Here is a 12,593-nt window from a genome sequence, read left to right as displayed (position 1 = left end):
TATAGACAGGCAACAAAGGTTCAGTCGACCAGATCGAGGTTTGGATCAATAGATATAAGGTATCGATCAAAATCTCGCCCTTCCACAGACATGACTGTGCTTCAGACGTGGAACCCAAGCTTCGCCTCCACGCTGCTTTGTATTGGATATATTTTGTTTGATCGATTGTGGAGGTGTGAGCCTGTGCAGTAGGTGAGTGAAACTGGCAGTATAACGCTTTCTCGATCAAGCTACGGAGATTGCTGTTACTGTAAAAACTGACCGTTTTATATTTCGTTTTTTCGCGCCCTTTACGCTCTCTGGAGTTTCTATACGAAACACGCCTTCCCGTGGTTTCTCCGGTCTCCATGGTTTCCCCTTCCTTCTTCCAGAGTTCTGTTTTGACTGTAGCGTCTTCCGGTTGCCGCGGCAACCAATGCCCGGGACCCACCGCGCGCTGAAAACGGGAGGTAGTACGCTGCCTCAGACTAGTAGGAAGATAAGCCCAGAACTGCGGAGAAGAGCACGGGAAAAGTGTCTGGGAGCCAAAACTTCTGTTAGCACCCGGAACTAGGCGCCCGAAATACATCATGACATCGGATTTCGGTCAGGACAGGCTGGAAACGGTCATACAGGTCAGTGCGAGACCGGCTCCAACCGAAACTAAGCAGAACAGGCAGGGGACGGTCACCCTCCATAGGGCTTCAATGTGCACAGAAACAGGCTGCAGAAGGATCGTAATGCTGTTGCTGTTACGGCTGTCCGGCAGACTAAATTCGTTCATCATGTCCCTAATGAAACAGTGTAGTGTGTAGTATCAATAGTGCAGTAGACGAAGTGACACCTGGGCAAGGGATGAGTGGCATATTGTACATTATATATGTGTGTGTTTGCTACCAAACCACGACACAGATGGGCCATTTTCTTTGCATTAGGGCTCAGGGCAAACTTGCGACATGTTAACACTCCCCACTTATGAGCGAAACTAGCGATGATTTTGACAACCTTATTAAAATGCAAGAGAGAAATCCTTTCGGTATGATATATTGTTTAACAGCACGGCAGTGCATCTTTCCAGCTGCTGACCACAGGCGCAACTGCAGCCCAGCTGGTGACACAACAGTAATTCTAAATGGAACTTTGAATGAAAGATAAAAGATAACAGAGCGCATGCAGGAGGGAAAGAAACACGAGCTGAAGGTGATTAAAGCAACATAGCATATGTGCAGAATCTAACAAACCATTTATAGTTATTGTTTACTTTTTTTGTTTTTAAAGCCATCCCAATTCAAACACAAGTCAGTAGAAAAACAAAGGTCATTCCAGAACCTTATGCAGGACAAAAAAATGTGACAGGTGTTTGAGAAACCTTCACACGAGGCGTCGCCTATGTAATTAATATATGTGAAATAGCATCCTTGTAATAAGTCCATATAGTCGAGGTGTAGTATATAGATGAAAGGTTTATTGATACAGTTCAATATCAATCATAGAGCCCCACCAGGAGCAGCCTCCTCGCTGCTCAATCCATACTCCCAACAGACAGACCACACTCAGGCATTCCAACACTCCATTACCTCACCATGCACCAACATTCCACAGTACATCCACACTGGCTGAGAAGCAAGGTAGAGAAACAGGAAAAGGTATTTTGCACTGAAGACCACATACAAAACACCGTCGCCATTTAAGGAACAATAACAAAAAGATAATACCATAAGTAAGTATCTTAGAGTTTCCATGTGTTTAACCTCCATACTGAAGCATGATCTTGACAATTTCAACATGACCGTCTGACAGCGCGTCATGGAACAGAGTCACCACAGCCACTTGACTGAGCAGGTCTTCCTCTGGACAGCGCTGCAAAATGTCCCGGACACATTCTGCGCTGCCATCAGGCGCGCAACACCCATTGGGCTCACCGGGCTTCAGCCCCCCCCCCCGTCGTGTGTGTCAGCCCGGGCGGAGACAGCTTTGTGGGCTAGCGAGCATCAAATTGCAGCCGCACCCGAGTAATTACAGGTCTTTAAAAGACCATTTACGTGTAAATGAGGCTTTTTTTGTGCGTTCACCTCTTCTTACAGCCACTCTGTCCGTGGTTGGAAGAATTAGCCCCCCCCCCCCCCCCCCCCCCGAAATATTTTCCAGCCCCCTCCCGAAATTTGCGTCTAGTTACCCGTCTGGCTGCCATGGTTACAAGTTTAAAACGCGGTTAGCAGAAAACCATGAATCACAAAAATAGTATGAATCCAGGTGGTGCCTCCAAATGCAAAATCGGTACAAAAGGGGGTGGTAATGGACGGAGCATCTGAATCAATCAAACACTCACACCCAGTCAAAAGATCTGGGTTTAATCCATCACCGTTCTTTAGCCCACTCTGCCACCCCAGTTCAGACATGGCTATATGCAAATCAGTCTGACCCTGTGCCTCATGGGAACAGTCCAGCCCGAACTGCCAAGCCATGCCTTCCCTGGACCGGAAACAAGCTTCCGAGGACCGGTATCTGGCATTCCAGCCGTCTTCAGCCCGGCTTGCTTGAATCCAGTGGCAAAGTGAGCAACGGACTCACGTCTGAGCATACCCTGCCACACTTATGGTGGCCAAAAGCGGTACAAAAGGGGGTGGTAAAGGACGGAGCATCTGAATCAATCAAACACTCACACCCAGTCAAATGATCTGGGTTTAATCCATCATCGTTCTTTAGCCCACTCTGCCACCCCAGTTCAGACATGGCTATATGCAAATCAGTCTGACCCTGTGCCTCATGGGAACAGTCCAGCCCGAACTGCCAAGCCATGCCTTCCCTGGACCGGAAACAAGCTTCCGAGGACCGGTTTCTGGCATTCCAGCCGTCTTCAGCCCGGCTTGCTTGAATCCAGTGGCAAAGTGAGCAAGGGACTCACGTCTGAGCGTACCCTGCCACACTTATGGCGGCCAAAGTTGTACAAAAGGGGCTGGTGATGGACGGAGCATCTGAACCAATCAAACACTCACACCCAGTCAAAAGATCTGGGTTTGATCCATCACCGTTCTTTAGCCCACTCTGCCACCCCAGTTCAGACATGGCTATATGCAAATCAGTCTGACCCTGTGCAGGGTAACAGTCCAGCCCGAACTGCCAAGCCATGCCTTCCCTGGACCGGAAACAAGCTTCCGAGGACCGGTTTCTAGCATTACAGCCGTCTTCAGCCCGGCTTGCTTGAATCCAGTGGCAAAGTGATAGCCTGGCTGATGAGGATTATGAATCCGAAACCTGTCCCAGGATGCTTGTTTCCGGTCCAGGGAAGACATGGCTTGGCAGTTCGGGCTGGACTGTTCCCATGAGGCACAGGGTCAGACTGATTTGCATATAGCCATGTCTGAACTGGGGTGGCCGAGTCAGCTAAAGAATGGTGATGGATTAAACCCAGATCAGTTGACTGGGGGTGAGAGTTTGATTTGCTCAAACGCTCCGTCCATCATCCCCTTTTGTATCCAAATGCAAAATGGCAGCACTATGAAGGACATAGAGCAGGGTGGATCCGGCAGGAGCACGATCCAACAATTTCCAAAGAGTTGTGGTGATGCCGAGAAGGTACGTCACACAGGGGAGATCCTTGGTCACAGGAAGTTCACGCGACTACGGCTCGAGGAAAGGAGATGCCTCACGCAGTGTTCAAATTTCACCAGTAAATAATGGTAACTGACAGGCCTGAAATGGTTTTCGGGGAAACATTTTCTTTAAAGAAAATTAAAATGCAGACAAAATAAAAATGTGACTGACCTCCAGTAGATAGCAGCAAATATCCACTCACTCCCGCAGGTAAAATCAATAAAATTAGACCGCCGATTGAATTATAGAAAAGTGAAATCAGCACTTCAGCTTGGCTCTTGTGCCTCTCATTCAGCCCCTGACCCGTCAAAGCCTAGGAAACACTGCCCAAATCTTGTCCTTTTTCTCCGGTTCTGGGACCCCTTCTCCGGCTCCAGCTCTCCCTCGCTGACTTTGGATTCCTAGTCCCAGACCTGGGTTCTCTGTCCAGGCTCTGGGCTCTCTGTCCTGGCACCGGTTCTGGATTTCATCACCCGTTCTGGGCTTTCTGTCTCGGTTCTGAAGACTTTCATTCAAAAGGAGCAGAGCAAATTGTAGGGAATATATAAAAGATTTATTACTGTTACTCTCTCTTCCAAAATACACTCTCCTAATTCAGCTGGAAGCGGAAGAAGAACAACTCTTCAAGGTAGAAAGCAGGAAGAGCACTAACTGGCACACTTGCGTAAAGGCGACCGATGGAAGGTCACTGGTGGGGCTCAGGGGTGCCAGTATGCTTTTAAATCCGTAGTTTCAAGATTCTTTGCCTTGTAGCTTTTTCAGAATTCAAAAATTAGTATTCCATAAGCTGGTATACGTAGATTCTTTCCAGATCGTCGCCAAATGTAATAAGTCCATGTAGTCGAGGTGTAGTACAAAGATGAAAGGTTCATTGATACAGTTCTTAGATGTAGATAGGTATCAAGCATAGAGCCCCACCAGGAGCAGCCTCCTCGCTGCTCAGCCCATACTCTCAACTGACAGACCACATTCAGGCATTCCAACACTCCATTACCTCACCACGCAACAACATTCCACAGTACATCCACACTGGCTGAGCAGCAAGGCAGAGAAGTAGGAAAAGGTGTATTGCACTGAGGACCACATACAACAATCCTGTGTTTGACAAATCAATATATCTCACAGACAAAGCATAATCAAAGTCAGCAGCATATGTTATTTAACCATTTGTGAAGCACCTTTATTCAGGCCGTAATACAAAAAAAAGTCGACAAGGTAAGTTTTAAAGTATTAGTTATTTAGTTGAAATGAAATAATGCTTTAGGTCCTGGAACAGCAATGATAAATATCAGTATCCACCTATCACTTAGTCCATCTGTCACAAAAATTACTTCTGGTGACACCGCTTTGCAGCTGTAGCATATCATAGGCAGAAAGGTGTGTTTTTTTAGTTCAAGCCTAGGCAGCGCGCATGCGCTGTCTGGAAAACCTTCTGTAATACTTATACGAGTGTAATCCCGCCTGCTGCTTGCCATTGGTTCACTCGTATGTATCTTTTCTCTGCTGCCTTCTAACTTGTTCAAGGAGCCGATACTTGACTTTGTTAAGGGCTATGGCGCACCGGTCAAGTACAGTGTCGTTAGGCTTTGATTCTTTATCTGTTACTTTACAGAAGTGTTTTGTTTAAATGTTCCTCTCCGTCCGTCGCTGACAGTGCTGGATTTTTCCTTTGCATATGTAGGGGCAGATGTATCAATCGTTTTGCGACTCGCAAAGGCCGAAATTCGCAGAATTTCCGCCTTTGCGACTCGCAAATGGTTGTTTTGCATGTTTTAGAATGTATCAAAAATTCGCAAACTAAGGAATCGCAAAGATTTGCGATTCCTTAATTTGCCATAGCATTTAAGGAATTGCAAATTTTGCGATTCCTTAAATGCTATGTATGAAGCATTTTTTTGTGCAAATTTTTGTTAAGGAATCGCAAATTACCACCAACTTGTAGTTGATGGTAATTTGCGAAGTCCTCAAAAAAATGCACAATTTTGCATTTTTAAAGGTGGCATGTGACGCACACACATGCCCATGGGGCATGTATGTGCGCCATATGCACACACATGTACATTTCATGGGTGCAGCAGGGTGTCTTTCAGACACCCCTGCACCCTTGAAATAATTCTCAAATTGCGATTAGCAAATTGCGAATTCGCAATTTGAGAATTAGTTCAAAATCATTCCTATGCATGGGAAAATATTCCTTATTTGCGAATTCGCAAAATGCGAAATCGCAATTAAGTAAGTGTAAGGAATCGCAAAAAAATAGCGATTTTTTTAATACATTCCATTTGAATTGCTCAGCATGTGTTGACTAATTACATCGAGTAATCTAAAATGCAGCAGTAAGGCGAGATGTACTTTTTATTATCCAAGAAATAATGACCCTCAGCACGTCTCCTTGGATGAAAGGATTATATTATGGAGAATAGCTAAGAAGCATCTAGAAACATGAAACAGGATACAGTTGGATCACATTATTAGTCCAGTTCATTGTAAAATGTTATTTGAAGTATGCCAGCCACAGCACGTATTTTCACTTTTCTTGTGTTCTGTGTGTTGTTTTTATTTTTAAGAAGGGACAGGTGTTGTGTGTTGTTTGCTTTGAGTGCTGAGGTGATATTGCATGGAGTGCTGGAGCTGTGTTTATTGTGGTAGGGTTTGTATATGTGAGTGTTCTGGGTGGTTGGAAGTTAGGACCATATTGCAAATACAAATGTTGATTCTGAGGTAAACTCTTGTTTGCAACCGATCCAGCATTTTAAGGTGCGGAACTAAACAAACACAGCTGTTTTTCTGCCTGTACAATTTTCGCAAGATAGCGCAAAAAAAATGAGGCTAATTCATGGAAAACTTAAAGAAATCCATTTGTTTTGATAAATGACATTCACCATCATTGATTATTATAATAGGGTCCAATTGAGGCAGGTCTAAAATCACAGTTTGCCTAACAATTACAGTCAAAATCAAATCACATGGGACAAAACCGACCTTGAAAACAAAACCAGCCCTGGCAACGGCAAGAACTACAAGTAAACGTGTAAGTAATTGCTTTACTGTCCGAGCACTCAAGAACTAAACAAGCTTCTCCGGTCCCACTGGAAATTCCCACATTTCAAGTCCTGTAGACATTGCTGCAACTGTGTCTCTGTTCCCAGTGGTTATGTTATGTTATTTGATTTATTACGAACTCGAATCACCCCTGAAGTGGCATCTCTGCACAAGACCGGGACGGCAGATCGAAGGAGCTATCCTTAAAGTAGATGGGCCTTACGTGCTTTCCTAAAATGGAAATGGCTTTCACTAGTATGTAATAGAAGTGGCAGTTTATTCCAATAATTTGGGCAAGATAGAACGATCTGCAACCTGACGCGGGCTTATTGATCCTGGGGACGTTGAACCAGGCCTTGTCACATGATCTTAAGAATCTGGAAGGGGTTAGGGGGTAAGCTTTGAAGATAAATAAGTAGGCCCTTTACCATGTAGAGCCTTGTGTGTTAGAGAGCAAATCTTAAAAATAATTCAGTTTCTCACAGGTTACCAGTGTTGGGACTATAGAAGAGGTGCAGATACCATACCAGTGGGGAGGGTATAGATAAGATGTGCAGCGGTGTTCTGTACTACCTGAAGCTTGGAAAGAAACTTCTCATTTGTGGAAGCTAAAAGCGAATTGTCATAATCTAGACGGCTGATAACCAGTGCCTGGACTACAGTTTTCCTTGTGGAGAGTGGTAGTAAAGGAAAGACTCTTCTCAGCATATACAACATGTAAAAACATGAACCTGCAATGTAAGAGGTATGTTCTTTCTTAGTGAGGTATTGGTCCAGCCGGACTCCCAGATTTTGTTCCACTAATTTGGGTGAAGGGCCCTACCCAATTCTATTGGCCACCAATCAGGTGACCAAAGAAGTTGAGCCCTCCCAAATAGCATAATCTCTGTTTTTTGCGGTGTTTAAGCTGGAGTCTATTTTTGATATCCAGGTTGCAATGGCTTTCATCCCAGCAGGAAGTAGGAAAGTTTACAGTAGCAAACATTAATAAAACACATAAAACTATATAGGTGCCAAAATAGGTAGTCCACAGAATTATTCTTTAGAAAAATATCTTTTTATTCTATTATATTTACTGATAATTCTTCTTTTCTTTTTTTCGGTTCATTCTCATTTTTCTTTTTACTATTTCTCAATTGATCAGATACATTTTATCTCATTATTTATATCTCATATATACATTCATGATTATCTAGTTCCTATTCTGCCGCTAGCCATCATCATTTGTATCGGTCTTTTGTTTCATAATCATGAATGTATATATGAGATATAAATAATGAGATAAAATGTATCTGATCAATTGAGAAATAGTAAAAAGAAAAATGAGAATGAACCGAAAAAAAGAAAAAAAAGAATTATCAGTAAATATGATAGAATAAAAAGATATTTTTCTAAAGAATAATTCTGTGGACTACCTATTTTGGCACCTATATAGTTTTATGTGTTTTATTAATGTTTGCTACTATAAACTTTCCTACTTATAGCAAACCCATTTGTTCCAGTAGGGGTCCCCATTGCTTTCCAAAAAATTGCATCCCAGCAGGGAAAGACTAATTAGATTTAGTCAATTTTTTCTCAAAAGAGAAAAGTAGCGGGGTTTCATCCACATTTGATATAATCTCAACGCCAAAAGCTTTGACAGTATTGGTGAGGGGGGCTGCATAAACGTTAAAGAGCGTAGGGCTGAGACAGGAGCTCCGTGGGACTCCGCAATCCGAAGTCATGATTTGTGACTTATAAGGGCACAGAATGACTGTTTGGGTCTTATTTGAAAGGAAGAATCCAGCTAGCCATTGCGGAGCCATTCCATGGATCCCAATCTCTTGTAGTCCACCAAGAAGCCTAGGATGGGATACTGTATCAAATGCTGCTGACAAATTAAGCAGTACCAGCATTGTAGGCACATTTTCATCAAGGGAGCATTTAATGTGGTCAGTGACCACTAGCAGAGTCGCCTCTGTGCTGTGTAGCAATATAAAGCCAGCCTGGGAGGGGCCTAGTAAGCTATTTGACTTCAAGTAGCTTGTGAGTTGCTTATTAATGTGCTTTTCCCACAACTTCCCCAGCAGAGAGAGGAGCGAGATAGGCTGGTAGTTAGTGAGATCCGTCAATGCCAGATTGGCCTTTTTTTTTAAATTGGTCTAATCAGGGCCATCTTCCAGTCTGATGAGAATTTTCCCTTGTTAGTAGATAGATTACATAGAGAGCAGATTAAAGGGGCCAACTCATATGAGAGGTCTGCCATAGTTCTAGGTTTACAGGAGTCTATGGGTGAGCCCGATTTTGCTGAGGTCAGAAGGTTCTGAATTGTTTCAAGTGACATTTCTTCAAATTGGCATTGTCCTCAAAGTGAAGAGTAAGGACTACCTGCTTCTCGGCAGGCTGAGTAGAATCGCTGGAGAAGTTTTGGCAGATCCCTTTGATTTTATCTTCAAAGTGATTAGCTATTACGTCACAGAGTAATTGCAACAGATTTGGTTCTGGAGAGCATGCCACTGGGTTTGTAAACGATTTGAGTATTTGAAAAAGTTCTAGAGTAGTCTCTAGCCTCAGTTATTTGCTTCTCTATATATAGTTTACAAGCGTTCTTGATATTACTTGTAAGTATTTTTGTCAGTGGGGTGATTAGTGTGGCGCCACCTTCTTTCTAGTCTTTTGCACAATGCTTTATCTGTCTTTAATCCTTATGAATACCAGGGTGCGTGGGGTCTGTGAGAACTGTTTTCATAATGTTTAAGCGGGGCTATTTTATCAAAAACAGAATTCAGCGCACTGTTAAAGTTAGAAAGTGCTAGATCCACATCAGAGTTTTCGGAGAGGATGGTGGACATCTGCTCCTTGGCCCAGGAGACTGGTGTCATTTTCTGCCACTGTCTAGATAAAAAAAATTGACAAGTGAGGGATTAAGCTTTCGCCTTGTGTGTGGGAATATGGAAGCAAATAAGTGAGTGATCAGTCCAGAGCAGAGATTTTGGTGAGTCACAGGAAAATTGTGAAATGTTTGTAAAAATGTGATCAAAGTTGTGGCCTGCAATATGAATTGGACCATTGACTTGCGTAGGCTTAATCTTTCTAGATCAGAATATAGTTAGCTAGTCTCTAGATTCAGGGGTCTTCCTCATATAATTAAAATCTCCCAACAGCAGGAACTGTTGGGTTGAAAGCACGTGGGGTACTATATTGGCGTTGACTAAAGTCCCTTTTTAGGTCTCAGTTACTGTAGGCTGCGCACATGCGCAGTCTCGCCAGCAAGACTTAATGACTCTGAGTAGCGAGGGTAAACCACGCCCCTCTTCTCCATTGCTTGTCCTCCTAAACGGCGGCCATCCATTGGAGAAGAGGTCTCAGTGTCGTCATTCTCTCCATCTAAGCCCCATCCTTTTTAGATTGGGGGAGTGTTTTTTAATTTTGTTCTACTAGTGACGTTTTCAGTCAAAAACACGCCCCCCAATCGCAAAAGGACGGGGCTTAGATACAAAGAATAACCAGTTGTCTCAAAGCCCCATCCTTTTCAGACTGGGGGGGCGTGTTTTTGACTGTTGTTTACATCCTAGAAAACACGCTCCCCCAATCCGAAAATGACGGGGCTTAGAGACAAATGGCAGCACTTGTTGCACTCCAAGGACAGACGCTCTTGTGCCAGGGAGCTGCCAGTGTGCCAACCAAGATGAAACTGAAGGGTTCTCGAGGCAGCCCTCCACGCAGAGGGCTCTTACCCGGAGGGCGCTGTAGCCTGTCGTGGCGTCACTTTGATGCTGTTTTATTTTCATTGCATGTTACTGAGGGACTCGCAGGCATTTGGCTCCTTTAATGTGCAGTATTTAATGTGCTCATTTATTCCTGACACGCACAGCGTGACTGTACCAAAGCGCAGCACGGCAGATTAAAGGCGGCACGCGCCAGTGTGGATCAGACAAACAGAGTCCTGGGAAGGGAATAGCAGGTGAAAGGGGGCGGGCACCTCAAGGAAGCCAAATAGAAGAATAGCAAAAGATGAAGCAAAAGGCAGGGAGCTGGCCCTACCAATAGACTGGGTAGTGATAAAAAAAATAAAACCAGTCTATGGGAAGATAAAACCAAGAGCAGTAACGAATGTGGCGAGATTACTGCGGTGCACTATGGGAGATCGGAAGTGCAGAGGGGGAAGTAGGGGTGGTGTTTATGGCGGGGAGTACAGTGTGACAGCCAGGGAGGACATTATAGCAATCTGGCGAGAGCAGTATGGTGTTCGGCGAGGGCAGTATGGTGGCCAGGTTGCTGTTCGGCAGCTTGAAGAGTGCAGTGTGACAGCCAGTGAGTGCAGCGGGGATCGGTGTGTTGGAACCATCTAAAGAGAGCTGTGATGAAACAGCACAAGCACACCCGCCCCCGTTCAGCTAACAACTCTCTTCAGAGGACCCTCTGAGCGTGGGGTCCAATTGAGAGCAACCGGGGGTGTCGTGGCCCCGTCAGTGGCCTCACAGGGTCTTGGTCAAGAGTGGTACTCGCTTGGTCTGCCTAATTAGCATACTCTGTAGCACCGTGTATCTTCCTCTGTGACACCACCGCATCCACCACCACCATATCCACCACCACCACCACATCCACCACCACATCCACCACCACCACCACATCCACCACCACATCCACCACCACCACATCCACATCCACCACCACCGCCACATCCACCACCGCCACCACATCCACCACCACCACATCCACCACCACATCCACCACCACATCTACCTACACCACCACATCCACCACCACATCCACCACCACATCCACCACCACATCCACTTCCACCACATCCACCACCACCACATCCACCACATCTGCCACATCCACCACCACCGCATCCACCACCACCACATCCACCACCACATCCACCACCACCACCACCACCACCACATCCACCACCAGATCCACCATCACCACATCCACCACACCCACCACCAGCACATCCACCACATCCACCACCACCACATATATGTGTGTGTGTGGCTCTATGTGTGTGTGCGGTTCTGTGTGTGTGTGTGTGTGTGGGTGCAAATGCAATAGGTCTCGCATTTGTAAATGACAATGCCATTTATTTATCTGTTTTCAAAACCAACACATAAATAAAAAATGTGTAATTTACAATGCCAATAGCTCTAACTTTTGCAAAGGCGAGACCGTTGCATTGTAAATGCTTGTTGGACCAAGCGGGCGATAGACTACAGCGCCCTTCCAGCAGAGGTTGAGGGAAAAATCGAGTTGAAAAATACATATTTCTGCCCATTCTCATACGATAGTGTCCACTATTGAAACTGTGATATTATCTTTAAAAATGATGGCGGTACCGCCCCCAGACGTACCTTCCCTGTCTAATCTACGTATTTTTATAAATGTCCGGTAGGGCAAATGGAATAGATGGGAGAGATGAGGAACTTAGGCAAGTTTCGGTGAGGAATCCGATCTCAAAAAGAGAGGGAGAGAGTACATCCCAAAGTTCCACAGCATGTTTAGGCAGGGATCCAGCATTGACTAGAAAATAGTTTAAGTTGTTGAGGGTAGAAATAGCCTCTGGGGGGCAAACCTTGAAGCGACGGTTGTAGTGGCCGCCAAGATATATTTATTTTTGCTTATAGGCTCTGGGAGATTTTGACATTCTGTAAAAGACATGGTTTGAAGTCTACACTTTAAGCAAGCCACTGTACCTTTCTGAATTGGGAGGTTATCATTAAAACAAGTGGCTTTAGCCGTGTAGTGGTTGTCCATTTCTTTCAGCTGTTCTGAAGAATACTCAAGTCTTTGAGCATACCAGTTCTCTAATAAAGGAGAAATAGGGGTTCTGGTTCCTGGTGCGGACTGGCGCAGATGGGCGTGCCATCGGTGCAACCACTGCGAGTCTGCGCCGGCATTGGCTAGATTTAGCCGGCCAGACGTGAAGCTAAGAGGATCGCTAGACTGCTGGCCTGCAGCAGGCCTGGGCGACAACAGAACTTCCACCACACAAA

The 12,593-nt window shown here is 44.9% G+C and overlaps 1 protein-coding gene across 1 annotated transcript in view; it reads left to right on the top strand.

The window, feature by feature from the left end:
* Positions 1 to 496: 496 nt before the first annotated feature.
* CROCC2 (ciliary rootlet coiled-coil, rootletin family member 2) overlaps positions 497 to 12,593 on the top strand; it is a 1,301,560-nt gene continuing 1,289,463 nt past the window's right edge. Inside the window, exon 1 of the mRNA XM_078665477.1 lies at positions 497 to 614. Within this exon, the coding sequence (XP_078521603.1) occupies positions 570 to 614 (45 nt within the window). The 5' untranslated portion in view covers positions 497 to 569. The remainder of the gene's footprint in view (positions 615 to 12,593) is intronic.

Source organism: Lissotriton helveticus, chromosome 11, assembly GCF_964261635.1.
Source record: "Lissotriton helveticus chromosome 11, aLisHel1.1, whole genome shotgun sequence".
Taxonomy (NCBI): domain Eukaryota; kingdom Metazoa; phylum Chordata; class Amphibia; order Caudata; family Salamandridae; genus Lissotriton; species Lissotriton helveticus.
The sequence above is the reverse complement of the archived record's forward strand: the minus strand, read 5'-3'. Positions and strand labels throughout refer to the sequence as shown.